The sequence below is a fragment of the Somniosus microcephalus genome, chromosome 8 (assembly GCF_052327205.1).
Source record: "Somniosus microcephalus isolate GS21.2 chromosome 8, FLI_Smic_1.0, whole genome shotgun sequence".
NCBI classification, from domain to species: domain Eukaryota; kingdom Metazoa; phylum Chordata; class Chondrichthyes; order Squaliformes; family Somniosidae; genus Somniosus; species Somniosus microcephalus.
The window spans coordinates 1,157,169-1,181,306 of record NC_140994.1 but is presented as its reverse complement, the minus strand read 5'-3'; the positions used below and the strand labels follow the sequence as shown (position 1 = coordinate 1,181,306).

Genomic DNA, 24,138 nt, shown 5'->3' with positions numbered 1-24,138 from the left:
TAGAACCCCCCCCCCCCCCTAGACTTTGCTTAGTAAATACCTGTGGTAAACCACTGTTACCGTTCACTGTTTACACTGTTGTTATCGCTACACAAGGTTACCTCTTGCCACGCACACTGCTATACCTGGGCTTACCTAGCTGACTCCGCCCATGGCTCCGCCTGCTTGCCCAGGTATAAAGGTGACCGCTTGGCTAGTATTCTCCCTTGTTGGAACCGATCGCCCACGAGGGTGGGCTCTGTTGTTTAGCCAATAAAAACCTATAGTTACAATCTTAACTCGTCGCTTTTCATGGAATGAATTGATAGGTATATCAATTTTATTGGCTAAATTTTGAAATGCCAAACGACCAACTACAACAGCCACAGCAGCCGGCCTGGCTGCGAGCTCTCCGACCGCCGTACCTGGATCTAAACCCACAGGCAGCGAACTCAGCCCTCGACTTCGAACACTGGCTGAGCTGTTTCGAATCCTACCTGGGAGAATCCGGCGTGCCTCCGGGATCCAAACTAAGAGTTCTGACCGCCCAGGTGAACCCTAAAGTATTTGCATTCATCCGGGACCTTGTTACATACGAGGACGCCCTCAACCTGCTAAAAGAGCAGTACCGGAGCCCTGTAAATTCTATGTATGCCAGACATCTCCTAAGATCGCGCTCACAACAGCCAGGAGAGTCTGTAGATGAATTTTTACGGGCGCTACAAACACTCGGCAGGGACTGTGACTTTAAAGCTGTAACGGCTGCAGAAAATACTGAAGGAAATATCCGCGATGCCTTCGTGAAAGGCCTTCGGTCTGACTACTCACGGCAAAGACTGCTCGAATCAAAGGACCTCGACTTGAATACAACTGCAGCCCTCGCTCGCTCCCTGGAAGTGGCCCATCGGGACCTCGAGGCGTACTCCAGGTACTGTGCTGCGCGACCCTGGGACTCGGGCCCGACTCCGGCCGCAATTCCCCTCGCACCGCCGCCCCTGGGACCCACCACAGCGTCGGTGTCCCGGAATCGATCGGGACCGCCAGTATACCGATCGGGACCGCCACCCCTGGGACCCGCTGTGGCAGCGGACCTCCGTGATCGGGCCGCCAGCTGCTTCTTCTGTGGCCAGGCGAGACATCAAAGGGCGCGCTGCCCTGCAAGGAACGCGACCTGCTCCGGCTGCAAAAAGAAAGGCCACTTTGTAAATGCCTGCAGGGGGAAAGCCACAGACACCAGCATTGCCTCATGTGAGTTGTGGGGGCGGCCATCTTTGATCAAGGCCACAGACGCCAGCATTGCCTCAGGTGAGTCGTGGGGGGCAGCCATCTTTGATCAAGGCCATAGACGCCAGCAGTGCCTCATGTGAGTTGTGGGGGCGGCCATCTTCTCCACCATTTTGTCCAACTTCGTGGGGACCCGCGTCATGGGCGCCGCCATTTTGTTCGCCGCACTCGGCCGCCGTTTTGTCTCCAGACCCGACCACCGCCTCGCCTGCAGACTACAGCAGCTCGCTCAGCCATACACTGGCCTCCGTCACGCTTGACCAAGCTCTCCCGCATCATCTGTGCAAGTCCATGATGGACATCGAAGTAAACGGCCACGCCACGTCCTGCCTGTTCGACAGCGGAAGCACGGAGAGTTTTATTCATCCAGACACGGTGAGCTGCTACTCCCTCACTGTCCGGCCAGCGCGCCATCGGATCGCGATGGCGGCGAAGTCCCATTCAACAGACATTAGCGGCTACTGTGTAGTGACCCTGTTGGTTAGGGGCACGGAATATAAAAATTTTAAACTTCTCGTCCGGCCCCAGCTCTGCGCTGCCGTCCTACTAGGGCTGGATTTCCAATGCCACCTTCAAAGTGTCACTTTGGCTTACGGTGGACCCCTCCCCCCACTCACAGTCTACAACCAGCAAATTTTAAACCGCCCACCGCGTACCACCTGCGGCCTCTCCACCCTCAAAGTCCCGCCCCCCTCCTTGTTCGCTAACCTCACCCGTGACTGTAAACCCGTCGCTACCAAGAGCAGGCGGTACAGCGCCGGGGACAGAGCTTTTATTAGCTCTGAGGTGCAGCGACTCCTGAAGGAGGGCATCATCGAGGGGAGCACCAGCCCCTGGCGTGCTCAGGTCGTAGTCGTTAAGACCGGCGATAAACACCGCCTGGTCATCGACTACAGCCAAACCATAAACCGGTACACCCAGCTGGACGCATACCCCCTTCCCCGCATATCTGATATGGTCAACCAGATTGCACAGTACCGGGTATTCTCCACCATCGACCTCAAGTCAGCCTATCACCAACTCCCTATCCGCCCTGAGGACCGCCAGTATACCGCCTTCGAGGCGAACGGCCGCCTCTACCACTTCCTTAGGGTTCCCTTCGGCGTCACCAACGGAGTCTCGGTCTTCCAAAGGGAGATGGACCGGATGGTCGACCAGAACGAGCTTCAGGCCACGTTCCCTTATCTAGATAACGTCACCATCTGCGGCCGCGACCAGCAGGACCATGATGTTAATCTGGAGAAATTCCTCCGTACGGCCCAACGGCTGAATCTCACTTACAATAAGGATAAATGTGTGTTTAATACCTCGCGCCTTGCCATCCTCGGCTGCGTAGTAGAGAACGGAGTCATCGGCCCCGACCCCGAAAGAATGCGCCCCCTCATGGAGCTTCCCCTCCCCCATTGTCCAAAGGCGCTGAAGAGAACCCTGGGGCTCTTCGCTTACTATGCCCAATGGGTGCCGAATTATGCGGACAAAGCCAGACCCCTCATGAAGTCCACCTCCTTCCCCCTGACAGCAGAAGCAGGCGCAGCCTTCTCCCTCATAAAAGGAGACATTGCGAAGGCCACAATGCACGCAGTGGATGAGTCCATCCCTTTCCAAGTGGAGAGCGATGCCTCCGACTTCGCCCTAGCGGCAACCCTTAACCAGGCGGGGAGACCTGTGACCACCTTCTCAAGGACCCTCCAGGGCCCTGAGATCCGACACTTCTGTTGAGAAGGAGGCCCAGGCGATTGTGGAGGCGGTACGACGTTGGAGGCATTACCTGGCAGGCAAACGATTTACCCTCCTCACCGACCAGCGTTCGGTTGCTTTTATGTTTAATAACAAGCTGAAGGGCAAAATCAAGAACGACAAGATCTTGAGGTGGAGAATTGAGCTCTCCACCTACGATTACGATATCTTGTACCGGCCTGGTAAACTCAACGACCCCCCGGATGCTCTATCACGAAGTACTTGCGCAAACGCGCAAGTTGATAGACTACGGACCCTCCACAATGACCTCTACCACCCCGGGGTCACCAGACTTTACCACTTCATTAAGGCCCGCAACCTGCCCTACTCCATCGAGGAGGTCAGGACCATGACCAGGAACTGCCAAACCTGTGCCGAATGCAAACCGCATTTCTATAGGCCGGACAGAGCAAGCCTGATCAAGGCCACCCGCCCCTTTGAGCGCTTGAGCATCGATTTTAAAGGCCCCCCCCCCCCCCCCCCCCCCGTCGTCTGACCGTAATGTGTACTTCCTCAACATTATTGACGAGTACTCCCGTTTCCCCTTTGCCATCCCCTGCCCAGACATGACCAGTACCACGGTCATCAAATGCCTGAACGACCTCTTCGCCTTGTTCGGGTTCCCGAACTATATACATAGCGACCGGGGCGCATCCTTCATGAGCGAGGAACTTCGCCAGTTCCTGCTCGCGAGAGGTATTGCTGCGAGCAGGACCACCAGCTACAACCCCCGGGGGAACGGCCAGGTGGAAAGAGAAAACGCGACAGTTTGGAAGGCCGTCCTCTTAGCCCTAAAGTCTAAGGGCCTCCCAATCTCTTGCTGGCAGGAAGTCCTCCCGGCAGCACTCCATTCCATCCGGTCACTGCTTTGCACTGCCATTAACGCCACCCCCCATGAACGAATGTTTGTTTTCCCCAGGAAGTCGACTACGGGAACCTCGCTACCAACATGGCTGACTTCTCCGGGGCCCGTCTTGCTGCGGAAGCACGTGAGGGCCCATAAAACGGACCCCCTGGTCGAGAGGGTGGACCTCCTGCACGCCAACCCCCAGTACGCCTATGTGGCATACCCAGACGGGCGGGAGGACACTGTCTCCTTGCGAGACCTCGCACCCTCGGGCACCCCCGAGATACCACCGTTACCCCCCACCACTCCCCCAAATCCAGCTCCTGTAGACGGCATGCCGGAACCCCAGGAGCCTTCGTCGACCATGCAGACACCAGCATTACCATCGGATACTGCACCGCCGCCGCCGCCGCTGCTGCGCCGATCAGAAAGGCTTACGAGGCCTCCTGAGAGACTGACATATACGAACTGGTAGTACACTTCACCCCGCTGGACTCAATTTTAAACAAGGGGTGAATGTGGTAAACCACTGTTACCGTTCACAACTGTTCACTGTTTACACTGCTGTTATCGCTACACAAGGTTACCTCTTGCCACGCACACTGCTATACCTGGGCTTACCTCAGCTGACTCCGCCCATGGCTCCGCCTGCTTGCCCAGGTATAAAGGTGACCGCTTGGCTAGTATTCTCCCTTGTTGGAACCGATCGCCCACGAGGGTGGGCTCTGTTATTTAGCCAATAAAAACGTATAGTTACAATCTTAACTCGTCGCTTTTCATGGAATGAATTGATAGGTATATCAATACCTATGAACCAACTCCTGTCTTCAGTGTCTTTATCAACACACGGACACTACATGGCAGATGCAGTATAATGTAGATAAATGTGAAGTTATCCACTTCGGTAGGAAAAACTGAAAGGCAGAGTATTATTTAAATGGTGATAGATTGAGAAATGTTGATGTACAAAGCGACCTGGGTGTCCTTGTATACCAGTCACTGAAAGCAAACATGCAGGTACAGCAAGCAGTTAGGAAGACAAATGGTATGTTGGCCTTCATTGCAAGAGGACTTGAGTACAGGAGCAAGGATGTCTTACTGCAGTTATACAGGGCCTTGGTGAGACCACACCTGGAGTACTGTGTGCAGTTTTGGTCTCCTTACATAAGAAAGGATATACTTGCCATAGAGGGAGTGCAGCGAAGGTTCACCAAACTGATTCCTGGGATGGCAAAACTGTTGTATGAGGAGAGATTGGGTCAATTAGGCCTGTATTCACTAGAGTTTAGAAGAATGAGGGGGGATCTCATTGAAACGTATAAAATTCTGACAAGGCTAGACAGACTGGATGCAGGGAGGATGTTTCCCCTGGCTGGGGGGGGTCTAGAACGAGGGGTCACAGTCTCAGGATACGGGGTAGGACATTTATGACTAAGATGAGGAGAAATTTCTTCACTCAGAAGGTGGTGAACCTGTGGAATTCTCTACCACAGAAGGCTGTGGAGGCCAAGTCACTGAATATATTTAAGAAGGAGATAGATAGATTTCTAGACACAAAAGGCATCAAGGGGTATGGGGAGAGAGCGGGAATATGGTATTGAGATAGAGGATCAGCCATGATCATATTGAATGGCGGAGCAGGCTCGAAGGGCCGAATGGCCTACTCCTGCTCCTATTTTTCTATGTTTCTATCTGACTGTCTGTGTGACCTGACCCTCGGTGTCCGTGACCTGACCCTGCTGTTTGCCTCTTTCTGTGCCAGAGCAAAGACCACCGAGTCCAGAAGAAGGCTTATCGTATCTTGGAGGAGATCTGTGGTGGAGAGAAGGAGCCGTGTAGACAGTTTGTTCACAAGCAGTTGGAGGAGTTGAAGCAGACACTGCTGGGATCCCTAAAGACTGCGGCTTCTCCTGCCAAGAGGGTGAGAAGATCTCGTCTCCCATCTGTATGAATGGGCTATTGAGGCAACCAGGAAGTTAAGTGGTTGCTTCCTGTGGTGGATCTGTTATTCATGCTTATTTTCTCTCTCTCCAGCCAAGGTTAAAATGTCTGATCCATATTGTGAGGCTGCTGTCTGTGGAACACCAGGAATTCATTATAGCATTGCTTCCTGAGGTAAGACAGTCATTGGCCCAAACAGCTTCTTTCCCTTCTAGTTCTCGGCTGACATACTGAGCGAGTGCTGCTTCGTGGGAGGTATCATCCTTCAGATGAGATGTTGATCTGTTCAGGTGGTTGTAGAAGATCCCATGGGACTTCTGGAGGAGCAGGGAGCTCTCCCGGTGTCATTGTTAACATTGCTCCCTCAACCAGCACCATCAGACACAGATTAACTGCTGGTTGATCTCGGTGCTGTTTGTGGGATATGGCCGCCACATTTACCCAACAACAACAACAACATTTAAAATCGAGGCATTGCTTTACCTGGAGCCAATGTAGGGTAGCGAGCACAGGGGTGATGGGTGAACAAGATTTGGTGCAGGTTAGGACATGGCCCACATAACAGTCACTGTACTTAAAGGAATTATTTATGTGTGAAGTGCTTTGCGACATTTCAAAGATATCATTCGGTGCTATAGAAATGGAAGTAACTGGATCACTGCAGAGGTCGATCTCGTGTGCTCGTGCTGTGCAAGTTCCTTGTATCGCTTTGTGTCAAAATGTGTTACAGGAAACTCGATTTACCGGCACCCAAACAACCGGAAATCTCGGTTAACCGGCAAAATTCAGGAGTAGGTTCAGTTAAGTTTTTCTTCATATTAGTGGCCGTTTCTTGATTCTTTGGCTGTGTAATCGGAGGTTCCTGCACTTGTTGCTAAGCAACAGGGACGCTTGGTCTCTGGTCGGGCTTCTTGCAGCTGTTGCTAAGCAACAGGGAAGCTTGGATTTGTTGCTGTGTACGAGCTCTCGTACCTTTTAACTATAACTCTCTGTAATCCGGACTTTTTGATAAACCGGCACCACGCCGGTCCCGTCTGTGCCAGATAAAAAAGAGTTTCCTGTATAATGCTGGAATCGTGCTAGTGAGTTGCTGTGATCGAACAGCGGGTAATTAGTGGAGAGTGACATTAACACTGGCCCATTACACTGGCACCACTGTACAGAGAGGCTGTTTCTCAATGTATGCAGATTATTGATGTTTGACACGCCATGGAATTAACTCGGAAACCCGTTTCACCTGAAGGTTATAATCTGTATGAAAGAAGTTTCCATCGGAGCTCGAAGAAATGGCTACACCTTATTGGTGGAGATTGGACAGGCCTTTTTGAGGTTCTATGAAGACACACAGGGTGAGTTTTTATCCTCAGCCGCGACCGTCCCAAGTAGCAATTATTTCTCCGTTGCTTCTTAGATTGATACTGTTTAAATGTTGGTGCCTCCTTATAGGGAGCCCTGCAGCACTGTGTGGCTTGGGGTGGTTGTTGCGATGGGGGTTGGGGCTATTGCGGGACTTTCACGGAGCCCTGATGATACACCGTGGAGCTTTGCGGTGACACTCTTGGTTTGGATGCAGCTTTGTCAGTTGACGAGTTCATTCCGATGTGCAGCCGTCTGGAGGTCCCGCGCAGGTTGCTTGCTGGCTTTACAATGGAAAAACCGTGCATGCGTGAAATTTGAATGGGTCGCGCAGCCAAAAAAAATTAAAGGGAACATTGGTCCATTCAGTGGTGTGGGTGCAGTTACCCTGTAATGAACCCGATGCTGGGGGAGAGAATTTCACTCTGCTTCCCTTGGCACTCAGTTCAGGCCCTGACATTTGGTGCGAAGCCAGTTCAGCTTTGATCTTGTGGAGTGTGAATGCCTGAGACACGTATTCTGACATTGCTCCAGGATCACTGAGAGAGGCTTTATGCACAGTTAGGAAATGGCTGGTCAGTTCACTGAGTTGTGTGACCTATAAATGTTCCGATGAGCCGAAGGATTGGTTGAATGCACAATCACTGGCTTTCTGCTCTGAGGAGAATGTGAGAGAGAAAGTTGAGCTGTAAAATTACTGCGTGCTGTGTTTGTTTTGTAGACGCTGTTCACCAGTATCTGACGTTGGTTTACGCTGGTTTAACCGGCTCCGTTACCATGATCAGCTGCACCGTTCTTGCACTCACTCGCCTGGTGTTCGAATTCAAAGGTACAGAACCGAGAAATTAATTAATCATTTAACACAAGCTCTGTCCAATCTGTAACAGTCTGTTGTATCCCAGTCCAGTCCTCATTGTGTGTCAGAGAGAGGATTCTCTCAATCGTCTGTTTACAAAGATGTGAAACCGTTATCTGTTGTGTTTATGGGACAATTCTCAGGGTGGGAATGGCCCAGCCAGTGGGCTTGTGTCCTGTGCAATGTGCGGTTCTAATGTCAGGATCCCTGACATTGTAGGTCGATATCTGTTGCTGGGCGTGTCTCAGGTGCTGCGTGAAATGTTCATCAGTGTGTCTGGTGGAACCCATCCTTCCCTGGGCCAGAAGGGGGTGTCGGATTGTGTGTGAGTTGAAGTAGATGCTGTGGATAGGAGATTGGAGACACTGGTTGGGAAACGGAAAGAGCCACAGCAAGTGGCTGTCAGCGGGATCTGATGGAGCACGCATTCAAAGGGACTAAAGATTCTGATTCTCTCGCCCTCAGATAAGATGGATGTGTCCATCATTGAGCAGCTGCTTCAGAACATCTGCCCCCTGCTCCAATCCAAAACACGCGATGTGGTCAAATCAGCCCTAAGTTTTATCAAAGTTGTTCTGTTCATCATGGATACAAGGGTTCTGGCTCAGCAGCTGCAGCTCCTGGTGAGTGTCACTCGAACCCTGTAACCTGGCGACCCGCAGCTTGTAACCGGCCCTGACGTTAAAGAAACTGTATTCTATGCCCCCGCCCGCTCTCTCTCCGCCCCCGCCCGCTCGCTCTCTCCCCCGCCCGCACGCTCTCTCCCCCGCCCGCTCGCTCTCTCCCCCGCCCGCTCGCTCTCTCCCCCCGCCCGCTCGGGCTCTCCCCCCGCCCGCTCGCTCTCTCCCCCCCCGCGCTCTCTCTCCGCCCCCGCCCCGCTCGCTCTCTCCCCCCCCCCCGCTCTCTCTCCGCCCCCGCCCGCTCTCTCTCCGCCCCCGCCCGCTCTCTCTCGCCCCCGCCCGCTCGCTCTCTCCCCCGCCCGCTCGCTCTCTCCCCCGCCCGCTCGCTCTCTCCCCCGCCCGCTCGCTCTCTCCCCCCGCCCGCTCGGGCTCTCTCCCCCCGCCCGCTCGGGCTCTCGCCCCCCCCCGCCCCGCTCGGGCCCTCGCCCCCCCCCCCCGCCCCGCTCGGGCCCTCGCCCCCCCCCCCCCGCCCCGCTCGGGCCCTCGCCCCCCCCCCCCGCCCCGCTCGGGCCCTCGCCCCCCCCCCCCCGCCCCGCTCGGGCCCTCGCCCCCCCCCCCCCGCCCCGCTCGGGCCCTCGCCCCCCCCCCCCCGCCCCGCTCGGGCTCTCGCCCCCCCCCGCCCCGCTCGGGCTCTCGCCCCCCCCCGCCCCGCTCGGGCTCTCGCCCCCCCCGCCCCGCTCGGGCTCTCGCCCCCCCCCGCCCCAGCCCCGCTCGGGCTCTCGCCCCCCCCCCGCCCCGCTCGGGCCCTCGCCCCCCCCCCCCCCCGCCCCGCTCGGGCTCTCGCCCCCCCCCCCCCCGCCCCGCTCGGGCTCTCGCCCCCCCCCCCCCGCCCCGCTCGGGCTCTCGCCCCCCCCCCCGCCCCGCTCGGGCTCTCGCCCCCCCCCCGCCCCGCTCGGGCTCTCGCCCCCCCCCCCCCCACCCCGCTCGGGCTCTCGCCCCCCCCCCCCCCCAGCCCCGCTCGGGCTCTCGCCCCCCCCGCCCCGCTCGGGCCCTCGCCCCCCCCCCCGCCCCGCTCGGGCTCTCGCCCCCCCCGCCCCGCTCGGGCTCTCGCCCCCCCCCCCCCCGCCCCGCTCGGGCTCTCGCCCCCCCCCCCCCGCCCCGCTCGGGCTCTCGCCCCCCCCCCGCCCCGCTCGGGCTCTCGCCCCCCCCCCCCCCGCCCCGCTCGGGCTCTCGCCCGCCCCGCTCGGGCTCTCGCCCCCCCCGCCCCGCTCGGGCTCTCGCCCCCCCCCCGCCCCGCTCGGGCTCTCGCCCCCGCCCCGCTCGGGCTCTCGCCCCCCCCCCCGCCCCGCTCGGGCTCTCGCCCCGCCCCGCTCGGGCTCTCGCCCCCCCCCGCCCCGCTCGGGCTCTCGCCCCCCCCCCCGCCCCGCTCGGGCTCTCGCCCCCCCCCCCCCGCCCCGCTCGGGCTCTCGCACCCCCCCCCCGCCCCGCTCGGGCTCTCGCCCCCCCCGCCCCGCTCGGGCTCTCGCCCCCCCCCCGCCCCGCTCGGGCTCTCGCCCCCCCCCCGCCCCGCTCGGGCTCTCGCCCCCCCCGCCCCGCTCGGGCTCTCGCCCCCCCCCCGCCCCGCTCGGGCTCTCGCCCCCTCCGCCCCGCTCGGGCTCTCGCCCCCCCCGCCCCGCTCGGGCTCTCGCCCCCCCCCCCGCCCCGCTCGGGCTCTCGCCCCCCCCCCCCCCGCCCCGCTCGGGCCTTCCTGCCCCTCCTTTTCTTGCTCTGAATTCCTGTTCTTTCACTGGCAGATGGAGAGTATGGGCAGTATGCGGAATGATATGAGACGGCATTTCCGAGTGAAAATGAAGAATATCTTCACAAAATTCATACGCAAATTTGGGTGAGTACAGGAAGGTAACTGTAGGAATAATCTCGCAGCTGGCAAAGGGTGGATGGGGTTTCACAGTGGCTGCAATATCCTGGTGGCTCTGGGAGGACTCGCAGCCTAGAGGTCGTGAATTCGACTTGTGAAATTGGCTTAGACGAAGGTTCCATAAATGAAACGTTAGCTCCAGAAATGCTGTGCATTTCCGGAACTTTCTGTTTTTGTTTGTTTCAATAAATCTGTGTGCCAGAAAATAGTGACCGTGGAAGCTGCTGGAAAACCTCCACCCCTGTTCCCGCCGTCATCCCTTTGCCCACCCTACGCCCCCAACCCCCCCCCCCTTCCCCCCCCTACACTGAGAAACACCTGCAGTGATGTCCTGAGGCTGAGATGATTGGCCTCCACCAACCAGGACCATCTACCTTAGTGTCGAGTATGACTCCAGCCACTGGGGAGGTTTTCCCTTGGTCGCGTCTATTTGCAACACCAGATTTGACTGGTCTCCTTGGAAGACAAGACAAACCCAGCAGTTTATCTGGAATGTGTAATTAGATCCTCCCTGCCAAAATAATGAAGTACTTTGCAATGTGTAATTCGAGCCATTCATTCTGATTGCCAGGCTCCAGACAGAGCTCACAGAGAACAGACAGGGCTCATCTTTGCGGGTTAGGACCTTCCCACCACCCCCACCCCCAAACAAGTTACTAACCTCCCCCCACCCCCAAAATTCCTGACCTCCCCCTGCCCAAGTTCCTGACCCCCCCGATCTCCTTTCTCTCCCCCCTCCCCTCTCCGAGTCCCCCTTTCTCTCCAATTTCCCCCTCCCCACTCCCTGGCACCAACAGATCCCCTGACCTTCTCCGCACAGAGCTGGTGCAGGCCACAACAGTTGGGTACTGTGCATGCGCGGCTCCGGTATACCGTGCGCATACACAAAAGGCCACAAAGGTATTTGTGCAAATAATCTCAGCGTTTTCCCTTTGACCCCATTGACCTCCGTTAGACCTAGGCTCCATGGCCCCTCCTCTGTAGAATGCTACATTGATGTTGCGGGCCGTCTCTCTGCTGGATTTCAGCTCTTGCGTCCATGCTTGGACCAGAACTGTGACACAGTCTGGGCGATTGGCTCTGGTGGATCCCAAACTGAGCGTCAATGAGCAGGTTTTGGTGAGCAAGAGCCGTTTGATTCGCTATTGATGACAACTACAGATCACTTTATTGATGATTAGGAGGAGGCTGATAGGATGGTAATTGGCTGGATTGGTTTTGTCCTGTTTTTTGTCAATAAGTTGTACCTGGGCAATTTTCCACGTTGTCAGGTAGATGCTAGTGTTGTAGCTGCACTGGAGCAGCTTGGCTAACGTTGATTCTTAATGCCCTCTGAAGAGTTCTCGCAGGTGATTCCATTGTGAACGGAAGAGCAGATTGAACATTGGGATGGGTAGAAAATGTGACCGTTGCAGCGTCTCCCACACCCGGGCTGTGTTCATCGAGCAATAGGGTTTCTCTCCCAGAAGTGGGATGTTAGCACAGTGCGATCACTGATCCCCCTGATTTTGTTGGGTTATTCTTTATGAAGCTCTGCTGGGCTACTGGTAAAACCTGGAGCCAGGATACTCTGAGCTCTGCTGGGCTAGTAGCAAAACCAAGAGCCAGGAGCTGCTCATTGCTGAGGGATCTGTTCGCTCGCTGCAGCTCTGTCAGTTTTGTAAACCTCCTCCAACATTGTGAACTTGAAGAATCTGTGCATTAGTTGTTCAGCTTTTCACACACATCCCCTCTTCCCAACCCTCCAGATTCGAGATGATTGACAGCATGGTTCCAGAGGAGTACCACAGGGTGCTTGTCAACATTCGCAAAGCAGAAGCGCGGAACAAAAGACAACGGGCTCTGAAACGAGACGCGAGTGGCTCGGAGAGCGAGGACGAAACTCCAAAACGGATTGGGGACAGGTGAGGAGTAAAATAATCTCGCAGGAGTGAGTGACCGCAGCTCGGCATCGCGCGGCGCTCAAAGGATCTGTACTTTCCTTCACACGGATTAATAAAAGAAAGATTTAAATTTATATAGCACCTTTCACGACCTCAGGACATCCCAAAGTGCTTTACAACCAATGAAGTACTTTAAGTGCACTCAATGTTGTAATGTCGGAAACATGGCAGCCAATTTACGCACAGCAAGCTCCCACTAAAAGCAACGAGATGATGACCAGATAATCTGTTTTAGTGATGCTGGTTGAGGAATAAAAATTGGCCAGGACACCGGGGAGAACTCCCCTGCTCTTCTTCGAATAGTGCTGTAGGATCTTTTACGTCCATTAGAGAGGGCAGACGGGGCCTCGGTTTAATGTCTCATCCGAAAGACGGCACCTCTGACAGTGCAGTGCTCCCTCAGTACTGCCCCTCCAACATTGCAGTACTCCCTCAGTACTGCCCCTCCGACAGTGCGGCGCTCCCTCAGTACTGCCCCTCCGACAGTGCGGCGCTACCTCAGTACTGCCCCTCCGACAGTGCAGCAGTCCCTCAGCACTGCCCCTCCGACAGTGCGGCGCTCCCTCAGCACTGCCCCTCCGACAGTGCTGCGCTCCCTCAGTACTGCCCCTCCGACCGTGCTGCGCTCCCTCAGTACTGCCCCTCCGACCGTGCAGCACTCCCTCAGCACTGCCCCTCCGACAGTGCAGCGCTCCCTCAGTACTGACCCTCTGACAGTGCGGCGCTTCCTCGGTACTGCCCCTCTGACAGTGCGGCGCTCCCTCAGTACTGCCCCTCCGACAGGGAAGCTCTCCCTCAGTACTGCCCCTCTGACAGTGCAGATCTCCCTCAGTACCGCCCCTCTGACAGTGCAGCTCTCCCTCAGTACTGCCCCTCTGACAGTGCAGCTCTCGCTCAGTACTGCCCCTCCGCTCTAGATTTTTGTGCTCAAGTCTCTGGAGTTGGGCTTGAACCCATGACCTTCTCACTTTGAAGCAAGAGTACTACCCACTGTGCCACGGCTGACTCAGTAATGCCAGCTTCATTAATGAGGAGGCCCGTCTTGGACTGGCAGCTGGTGTGAAAAGCACTGCCTAAGTAGCAGTGCCCTGTAGGGTGAGCGCGCTGTGTGCTGCTAGCGCTGGATCCACTGACGCGAGCGTTGCTAGGTTGCTTCTGACTGGTCTCTTGGTGAATGCCGTTTTGGGAGAAACTGACAAGGGGGCTAGTCTGTGGGGGTATCAATCTGTTGCACTATAACTCTGGGTTGGGTTGAGAGTCCGGTCCTGTGTGACTCTGTTCCGGTTTAACATGGGATGGGAATCTGGGCTTGTGTGGCTCAGTCTGTTGCTCTGATTTTGCCCCAGCATCGAAGACATTCTGGCCGAGACCGATTCTGAAGACGAGGGAAATGGAAAAGGAGAGAAAGCAATGAAGAAGCGTATGGTCCGGCAGAGCCGTGCATGGCTGAAGGAAGGAGAAGAGGACGAACCCCTCAATTTCCTAGATCCAAAAGTGGCGCAGAGGGTGCTGGGTAAGAATAAAAGAAATCTGAACAGGAGGAGGCCATTCGGCCCCTTGACCCTGCTCTGCCATTCAATAAGATAACGGCTGATCATCTAGCGGGTGAGGGGGAGGTAGTGAATAGCGGGTGAGGGTGTGCTGGGGAGGGGGATCGGGCACTGGGGGAGTGGGTGCCAGGTCACGATTGGATCGGGTGGGTTGATCAATTCAAATAGGTTTCGGAATGCAGAATCTGTGGACAGGACAGGGTTGGCGGTCGGTGCACAGTCTGTGGCGGGTGCGAGGGGCCAGGGCTGGTTCCGAGTCAGTGGGGGGGGGGTGGTGTGGGAGTCGGTTACTGGTGATGGCCGATCTTTGACCAGTTGGGTTGATTAATTCTCTGAGAATTGAGTCTGACAGCAGCAGCTTTGATTCCACCTCAGTCAGGATTGAATCTTTTGTCTTTTTTGCAGCCACGAAACCGGACCTGAGGAAGAAAGCAAACATCAAACACGATTTCACGGTGACGCCGGACGGCCGATTGGTCATCAGCGAAGGGGCGAAGGACAAACAAATAAACGGTGAACATTCGGGACATTCGTGCTCTCTCTGTACAGGGAGCATTCCCTCCGGCAGTCCGCCTGGCTCGAGACCGGGGTGGGGACACGGGATCTCCCTGCCCCGGGGTGGGGACACGGGAGATCCTGTCTGTCTGCCGAAGTCACACACTGGATTTGTTGCTCTGAGTTAACCTGAATATGTAATTGTTGAAATTTCCTTTAACAGACTCCGAGGATGAAGCTAACGAAATCTTGGAGGAAGTTGGTGTGAAAACTGTGAGTGTTTCTTCCCATTCCAGTAGAGCCTTGTTCTCATCAGCCCTGTAGAGAGGCAGTGCGACCTTAAACATCAGATACCTGGCACTTCAGCACCATTACCCTGCCTCAGTGCAGCCTTGATGTGCACACACAACCCCACCACACCCCACAACAAGCCTGTTCCCCATGTCCCCTCCCAGCCTCTACCCGTCCACCCCTCCCCCAGCCTCCACCTGTCCACCCCTCCCCCAGCCTCCGCCCATCTCCCATAGAAACAGAAAAATAGGAGCAGGAGTCGGCCATTCGGCCCTTCGAGCCTGCTCCGCCATTCAATATGATCATGGCTGATCCTCTATCTCAATACCATATTCCCGCTCTCTCCCCATACCCCTTGATGCCTTTTGTGTCTAGAAATCTATCTATCTCCTTCTTAAATATCTTCAGTGACTTGGCCTCCACAGCCTTCTGTGGTAGAGAATTCCACAGGTTCACCACCCTCTGAGTGAAGAAATTTCTCCTCAGCTCAGTCCTAAATGTCCTACCCTGTATCCTGAAACTGTGACCCCTTGTTCTAGACCCCCCCCCCCCCCCCCCCCAAAGCCAGGGGAAACATCCCCCCAGCATCCGCCTGTCTCCCCCATCCCCCAAGCCGGGGTCTCTCTCTCCCTACCCCCATTTTAATTATTTTTAATTCGTCTCTGTATAACAGGCTGTACAGAAGCGAAAGTTTAAAAGTGCCGATGATGATGAGATGCAGACGGATTCAGGCTATAAAGGTAGGTGGTGAATTCCCCCCATTCCCCTCTCCAAGGTTTAGTATAGTGTTCAATCCCCGCGCCCCTCGCCAAGGTTTACTGAAGTACCAGAGTGCAGAAACGGCTCTCATCAAAGTCACAAATTACATTCTTTGTGACTGACAAAGGTAAACTATCCCTCCTCGTCCTTCTTGACTTGTCTGCAGCCTTTGACACAGTTGACCACTCCATCCTTCTCCAACACCTTTCCACTGTCGTCCAGCTGGGTGGGACTGCACTCGCCTGGTTCCATTCTTATCTATCTCATCTCTTCCCGCTCCAGCATAGTTACCTCTGGTGTCCCCCAAGGATCTTTCCTTGGCCCCTCCTATTTCTCATCGACATGTTGCCCCTTGGCGACTTCATCCGAAAACACGTCAGTTTCCACATGTACGCTGATGGCACCCAACTCTACCTCACTACCTCTTCTCTTGACCACTCCACGGTCTCTAAATTGTCAGACTGCTTGTCCGACATGCAGTTCTGGATGAGCAAAAATGTTCTCCAATTAAATATTGGGAAGACCAAAGCCATTGTTTTCGATCCCTGCCACAAACTCCGTTCCCTAGCCACTGACTCCATCCCGCTTCCTAACATCTGTCTGAGGCTGAACCACACTGTTTGCAACCTTGGTCTCATATTTGACCCTGAAATGAGCTTCCGACCACATATCCGAAGCATAACAAATCCCGCCTACTTCCACCTCCGTAACATCTCCCCTCATCCGCTGTTGAAACCCTCATCCATGCCTTTGTTACCTCTAGATTTGACTATTCCAACGCAGTCCTGGCAGGCCTCCCACATTCCACCCTACGTAAACATGAGGTCATCTAAAACTCGGCTGCCCGTGTCCTAACTCGCGCCAAGTCCCGTTCGCCCATCACCCCTGTGCTCGCTAACCTGGGGGCAAGGTACTGACTTGGATAGAGAACTGGTTGGCAGACAGGAAGCAAAGAGTTGGAATAAATGGGTCTTTTTCCGAGTGGCAGGCAGTGACTAGTGGGGAACTGCAGGGATCGGTCCTAGGACCCCAGCTATTCACAATATATATTAATGATCTAGACGAGGGAACTAGATGTAATATCTCCAAGTTTGCAGACGACACAAAGCTGGGTGGGCGTGTGTGCTGTGAGGAGGATGCCGAGAAACTCCAGTATGATTTGGGCAGGTTGGGTGATTGGGCAGATGCAGTGTAATGTGGATAAATGCGAGGTTATCCACTTCGGTGGAAAAAACAGAAAGGCAGATTATTATCTGAACGGCAATAGATTGGGAGAAGGGGAAGTGCAACGAGACCTGCGTGTCCTTGTGCACCAGTCGCTGAAGGTAAGCATGCAGGTGCAGCAGGCGGTTAAGAAGGCAAATGGTATGTTGGCCTTCGTAGCAAGAGGGACCGAGTACAGGAGCAAGGATGACTTGCTGCAGTTGTACAGGGCCTTGGTGAGACCACACCTTGAGTATTGTGTGCAGTTTTGGTCACCTTATCTGAGGAAGGATATTCTTGCCATGGAGGGAGTGCAGCGAAGATTCACCAGACTGATACCTGGGATGGCAGGAATGACGTATGAGAAGAGATTGGGTCGATTAGGCTTATACTCGCTGGAGTTCAGAAGAATGAGAGGGGACCTCATTGAAACTTATAAAATTCTAACAGGACTAGACAGACTAGATGCTGTTCCCAATGGTCGGGGGAGTCCAGAACCAGGGGTCACAGTCTAAGGATAAGGGGTAAGCCATTTAGGACAGAGATGAGGAGGAATTTCTTCACCCAGAGAGTGGTGAACCTGTGGAATTCTCTACCACACAAGGCAGTTGAGGCCAATTCACTAAATATATTCAAGAAGGAGTTGGATATATTTCTTAAGGCTAAAGGGATCAAGGGATATGGGGAGAAAGCAGGGACAGGGTACTGAGTTTGGATGATCAGCCATGATCTCATTGAATGGCGGAGCAGGCTCGAGGGGCCGAATGGCCTACTCCTGCTCCTATCTTCTATGCTTCTACATTGGCTCCTGGTTAAGCAGCGCCTCGATTTCAAAATTCTCATCCTTGTTTTCAAATCCCTCCATAGCCTCGCCCCTTCCTATCTCTGTAATCTTCTCAGCCCCACAACCCCCCGAAATATCTGCGCTCCTCTAATTCTGCCCTCTTGAGCATCCCTGATTATAATCGCTCAACCTTTGGTGGCCGTGCCTTCTGTTGCCTAGGCCCTAAGCTCTGGAATTCCCTGCCTAAATTCTCCGCCTCGTTACCTCTCTTTCCTCCTTTAATACGCTCCTTAAAACCTACCTCTTTGACCAAGCTTTTGGTCACCTGCCCTAATTTCTCCTTATGTGGCCTAGTGTCAAATTTTTTATCTTAAATACTCCTGTGCAGCGCCTTGGGACGTGTTACTACGTTAAAGGCGCTATATAAATACAAGTTGTTTAGTAGAGTGTTCAATCCCCGCGCCCCGCGCCAAGGTTTAATATAGTGTTCAGTTATGGAGACGCAGTAAAGGATGTGTTTACTTTTCCATGTTGATTTGTGGGTTACAGTGTGGGGATGTGAATGGGTTCCGAAGGGGAATGTTGGGGGCGGGGGAGGGGGGTAGGCTGTGGGAGAATGGATAGTGGGGCGGTGCGGGTTTGGGGTTCTCTGTTTCCATTGGCCCTCCCCCATTTTACTAATTTGTGGTGAATGTTTTAGCTGGAGGCTCTGGGATTCACAGGCTGACACCTTCAAAGAAGAATAAAGAGTACGGTGCAGAATATAAATCAACGGTGAGTATCAGCCCTGTACACTTGTGAGCCTTGTATACTTGAGGGTTCAGCCGTGTCACAGACTCTTGGTGTGATTGCTGCATAGTCTCAATGGATTAAAATTAATTTTAATGCCGATTGTTTTGTCTCTGATACGATTTTAATAATTCTTTTGTTTCCCCGGTCTCTGCTCCTTGTAAATCTGACAGATTTTGACATTTTTCCCCTCTATTTTCAGAAAGGACGAGGGGATGTGAAACGGAAAGGAAAACCGGATCCTTTTGCCTACGTCCCACTTAATAAATCACAGCTCAACAGAAGGTGAGGCTCGGGTGCTGCTGGGCGGGGGCGACAGCGATCCTGCTCATAACAGGGTGTGAGAGTACAGGGGTAGTGAGTGATCCTGCTCACAGCAGGGTGTGTGTGTTTGTGTACAGGGGTAGTGAGGGGAGGGGGGGGGGGGTGGGGTGGTGGTGTGTGTGTGCGCGCGTGCGTGCGTGCGTGCGCGGTGAGGGCCCGTGACCTCAGTGTGGGTGAAGGGGTAGTGAGAGGCCATGACATCAATGTGGGTGAAGGGGTAGTGAGAGGCCATGACATCAATGTGGGTGAAGGGCTGTGACCTCAGTGTGGGTGTACAGGGGTAGTGAGGGGCCGTGACCTCAGTGTGGGTGTGCAGGGGTAGTGAGGGGCCGTGACCTCAGTGTGGGTGTGCAGGGGTAGTGAGGGGCCGTGACCGCAGTGTGTGTGTACAGGGGTAGTGAGGGGCCGTGACCTCAGTGTGGGTGTACAGGGGTAGTGAGGGGCCGTGACCTCAGTGTGTGTGTACAGGGTAGTGAGGGGCCGTGACCTCAGTGTGGGTGAAGGGAAGGATGTCACACCGAGTTGTGCGCGTTGCAGTTTCCAGTTCCGCCCTCAGTCCCAGGTTTGAATTGTTTTTTTCTGAAATAAAATTCTTTCTCTCTGAAGGAAAAAAGTGAAGATTTGCAGCCAGTTCAAGGGCCTGGTTAAATCCTCACAGAGAGGGGCAGAAACAGGCCGCAGACTACAGAGGAAGAAAAGGACGATGTGATGGTTTGATCGGCTGGGAGAAGTTGCTGATATTTGAGAACTTACTGACTCGCTGCTAATTTGTGTCTCGGTGATGTCTGGACCCAGAATCTCAACTCCCTAATGTTATTTTTCTGTTGATGGAATGAAATTAAATATTTTCAGAACTGCCTTTAAGTGCGTCCTTCATTGAACCGTTTCAACCCAAGCGCTGAGGTTTGCAATCCTGGCTGGGTGATGTATAACATGGGCTGCAAGTTGCTAAGGATTCCCAGAATGATCCTGTGACGGGAACTGCTTTGCAGAGTAGCTTCTGGCCACAGCTGCCCCTTCCACAGTGCCCTGCTCCTCACTGGTTTCATTCACCTGATCACACAACCTTTACAGAAAGTCGTCCTCCATGTATTTAAATAGTGTGAACATCAGGCGTCCAGAAGCAACTCCTTGTTGCTCCATCTGTTCCCAGCTCCCTTGTTAGGAGTTTTCACAGCAGATCCCTGGTTATGTCCATTCTCAGAGCCTGACTTCAGCTAGTTCACATTTGAACTTTTTTAGATGTTTTCTGAAAAACGAAGTAAATTCCACATTTTCACCACTCTCTGGGTAAAGAAGTTTCTCCTGATTTCTCGCTCCGATTTTTTAGTGACTATCTTATATTTATGGCCCATAGTTTTGGACACCCCCACAAGTGGAAACATCATCTCCACATCTACCCTATCAAACCTTCATAATTTTAAAGATCTCTATCCGGTCATTCTCAGTCTCTTCAAGATAAAAGAGAGCCCCAGCCTGTACAATCTTTCCTGGTAGTTATAACCTTTAACTTCAGTATCATCCTTGTAAATCTTTTCTGCACCTTCTCCAGTGCCTCTCTCTTTTTTGTAATATGGAGAGCAGAACTGTTCACAGTTCTGTGTGGTCTAACCAAGGTTCTATACAAGTTTAACATAACTTCTTTGCTTTCCAAATCAATTCCTCTAGAAATTAACCAGTGCTTTTTCTGCAATCTTTATGGCCTTATCAACTTCTGTTGCTACTTTCAGCTATTTGTGTATCTGTATTCCCAGATCCTTTTCCTCCTCTACCCCATTTAGTTTTCTACCCTCCGAGGCGTACGTGGCTTCCTTACTCCTCCCACCAAAAAGAACCACCTGACACTTCACTGGATTGAAATTCATTTGCTGTTTATCACCCACTTTGTATCTCCCTGAATTTCAGCCCAGGGTCCACAGGGAGGACCAGGAGGGCAGTGAATTAAGAGGAGAGAGGGCAGAGGGAGCTGAAATGGAAATTGAAATCACTGAAGGAGGGAAATGTGGAGAGGGGGGTGAATTTGATCCACTGTAGAGTCCAAGGAGGCAGTGGGGTGAGCGGGATGGGAAAGGGGCTGGCAAGGAAAGCTCCCAGTGGGCGTTCTGGCTGGGAAGGTCGGAGAGAGAGTCAGGTGGGAAAGTTGGGGTTGCTGCTTGTAAGGAGGCAGCAATAGGTGCCTCAGTGGGCCTTTCAGAGGATGTGGAGAGGCACAGAGGGAAGCTGTAGGCTTATCTGCTAATGTAACACCCTTATTTAAGAAGGGAAGTAGACAAAAAGCTGGAAACTATAGACCAGTTAGCCTAACATCTGTGGTTGGCAAAATGTTGGAGTCCATTATTAAGGAAACAGTAACAGCATTTGGATAAACATAATTTAATAGGACAGAGTCAGCATGGTTTTACGAAGAGGAAGTCATGTTTGACAAATTTGCTCAAATTCTTTGAGGATATAACATACAGGGTGGATAAAGGGGAACCAGTGGATGTATTTGGACTTCCAAAAGGCATTTGACAAGGTTCCACACAAAAGATTACTGATCAAGATAAAAAATCACAGGATTGGGGGTAATATACTGGCATGGGTGGAAGATTGGCTATCTAACAAAACAAAGAGTTGGGATAAATGGTTCGTTCTCGGGCTGGCAATCAGTAACTAGTGGTGTTCCGCAGGGGTCAGTGCTGGGACCCCAACTCTTTACAATCTATATTAATGATTTGGAGGAAGGGACTGAGTGCAACATATCCAAGTTTGCCGATGATACAAAGATGGGAGGGAAAGCAGTGAGTGAGGAGGACATAAAAAATCCTGCAAAAGGACATAGACAGGCTAAGTGAGTGGGCAGAGATTTGGCAGATGCAATATAATGTTGGAAAGTGTGAGGTTATGCACTTTGGCAGAAAAAATCAAAGAGCAAGTTATTATCTAAATGGAGAGATTTACAGTGCTACAGTACAAAGGGATCTGGGGGTCCTGGTGCATGAAACACAAAAAGTTAGTATGCAGGTGCAGCAGGTGATCAGGAAGGCCAATGGAATCTTGGCTTTTATTGCAAGGGGGATGGAGTATAAAAACAGGGAAGTCTTGCTGCAGTTATACAGGGTATTGGTGAGGCCACACCTGGAATACTGCGTGCAGTTTTGGTTTCCATATTTAAGAAAAGATATACTTGCTCTCGAGTCGGTTCAGAGAAGGTTCACTCGGTTGATTCCAGAGATGAGGGGGTTGACGTATGAGGAAAGGTTGAGTAGGTTGGGACTCTACTCATTGGAGTTCAGAAGAATGAGAGGCGATCTTATCGAAACATATAAGATTGTGAGGGGGCTTGATCGGGTGGATGCGGTGAGGATGTTTCCACTGATGGGTGAGACTAGAACTAGGGGGCATAATCTTAGAATAAGGGGCTGCCCTTTCAAAACTGAGATGAGGAGAAACTTCTTCACTCAGAGGGTAGTAAATCTATGGAATTTGCTACCCCAGAGAGCTGTGGAAGCTGCAACATTAAATACATTTAAAATGGAGATAGACATTTTCCTTGCAGATAAGGGAATTAGGGGTTACGGGGAGAGGGCAGGGAAGTGGACGTGAGTCTAGATTCAGGCCAGCCATGATCATATTTAATGGCGGAGCAGGCCCGAGGGGCTGTATGGCCTACTCCTGCTCCTATTTCTTATGTTCTTATGTTCTATCCAAGCGGGCGTCTGGGATGATGGCAGGAGAGCGGGAAGGTCGAGTGAAGGGTTGGGGGAGGCACAATAGGGGAGAAATGAAAGGTGACAGGAAGGTGAGGAGACAAGAGAAGAGGCTGAGAAAAGAGCAGATGTATTTGGCTGGAGATGTGTAGGACTGATGGGTGGAATTGTTTTGAGTATGGAATGTCAGACACAAAGCTACAGCAGGTGGACAGAGGTATAAATCTGTACGCGGAAGTGAACTAATATCCAATCCTTTGCTGGCACAGGCAGATGATAAAGAGCAAAGGTAGCTCCCTGGATGACAAAGGAGTTGGAGAGTAGAATGAAGCTGAAAAAGGGGGTGTATGACAAATGTCAGCTTGATAATACAAGGGAGAATCAGGCTGAATATAAAAAGTACCGAGGAGAAGTGAAAAAGGAAATGAGGGGCAAAGAGACAGTACGGGAATAGATTGGCAGCTAACATAAAAGGGAATCCAAAGGCCTTCTATAGGCATATTAACAGTAAAGGGTTGTCAGAGGAGCGGTGGGGCTGATTAGGGACCCAATAGAGATCTATTGGTGGAGGCAGAAGGCATAGCTGAGGTACTAAATGAGTACATCAGTGTTTACCAAGGAAGAGGACTTTGCCAAAGCTATGGTAAACGAGGTTGCTGGGATAGTGGATGAGATAAAACTAGATAAAGAGGAGGTATTAGACAGGCTGGCAGTAATTAAACTGGATAAGTCGCCCGGTCTGGATGGGATGCATCCTAGGTTACTGAGGGAACTAAGGGTAGAAATTGCAGAGGTGTTGGCCACAATCTTCTAGTCCTCCTTCGATACAGGGGTGGTGTCAAAGGACCGGAGGATTGCAAATGTTACACCCTTGTTCAGAAAAGGGGAGAAGGGTAAACATGGCAATTACAGGCCAGTCAGTTTAACGTCAGTGGTGGGGAAACTTTTAGTAACAATAATCCAGGAAAAAATTAACAGCCACTTGGACAAGCATGGATTAATAAAGGAGAGCCAGCACGGATTTGTTGAGGGCAAATTGTGTTTGACTAACTTGATTAAGTTTTTTGATGAGGTAACCGAGAGGATGGATGACGGCAGTGCAGTTGATGGGTATATATATAATACAGACTTTCAAAAGGTGCTTAATAAATACGGAATGCTTGCCTTTATTAGCCGTGGCATAGAATACAAGAGCGGTGGGGGGGGGGGGGGGTTATGCTTCAACTGTATCAAACACTAGTTAGGCCTCAGCTAGAGTACTATGTGCAGTTCTGGTCACCACATTACAGGAAAGATGTGATTGCACTGGAGAGGGTACAGAGGAGATTTACAAGGATGTTGTTGGGAGTAGAGAATCTTAGCTATGAGGAAAGACTGGATAGGCTGGGTTTGTTTTCCTTGGAACAGAGGAGGCTGAGGGGATACCTTATTGAGGTGTATAAAATTGAGGGGCCTAGATAAAGTGGATAGAAAGGACCTATTTCCCTTAGCAGAGGGGTCAAAAACCAGGGGGCACAGATTTAAAGTAATTGGTGGAAGGTTTAGAGGGGATTTGAGGGGAAATTTCTTCACCCAGAGGGTTTTGGGGGTCTGGAACTCTGCCTGAAAGGGTGGTAGAGGCAGGAACCCTAACCACATTTAAAAAGTACTTGGATGTGCACTTGGGATGCTCTAACCTGCAGGGCTACGGACCAAGAGCTGGGAAGTGGGATTAGGCTGGATAGCTCTTTGTTGGCTGGCGCGGACACAATGGGCTGAAATGGTCCCCTTCCG

General features: G+C 53.0%; 1 protein-coding gene across 1 annotated transcript in view; it reads left to right on the top strand.

The window, feature by feature from the left end:
• The window catches only part of rrp12 (ribosomal RNA processing 12 homolog), a 97,227-nt gene extending 77,692 nt beyond the window's left edge, over positions 1-19,535 (top strand). The window contains exons 13-26 of the mRNA XM_085996105.1: positions 5,591-5,768; positions 5,882-5,962; positions 7,032-7,137; positions 7,866-7,973; positions 8,466-8,623; positions 10,414-10,505; positions 12,287-12,442; positions 13,828-13,994; positions 14,437-14,544; positions 14,750-14,799; positions 15,491-15,557; positions 18,264-18,337; positions 18,555-18,637; positions 19,283-19,535. Of these exons, the coding sequence (XP_085852231.1) occupies positions 5,591-5,768; positions 5,882-5,962; positions 7,032-7,137; positions 7,866-7,973; positions 8,466-8,623; positions 10,414-10,505; positions 12,287-12,442; positions 13,828-13,994; positions 14,437-14,544; positions 14,750-14,799; positions 15,491-15,557; positions 18,264-18,337; positions 18,555-18,637; positions 19,283-19,385 (1,531 nt within the window). The 3' untranslated portion in view covers positions 19,386-19,535. The remainder of the gene's footprint in view (positions 1-5,590; positions 5,769-5,881; positions 5,963-7,031; positions 7,138-7,865; positions 7,974-8,465; positions 8,624-10,413; positions 10,506-12,286; positions 12,443-13,827; positions 13,995-14,436; positions 14,545-14,749; positions 14,800-15,490; positions 15,558-18,263; positions 18,338-18,554; positions 18,638-19,282) is intronic.
• Positions 19,536-24,138: the final 4,603 nt, after the last annotated feature.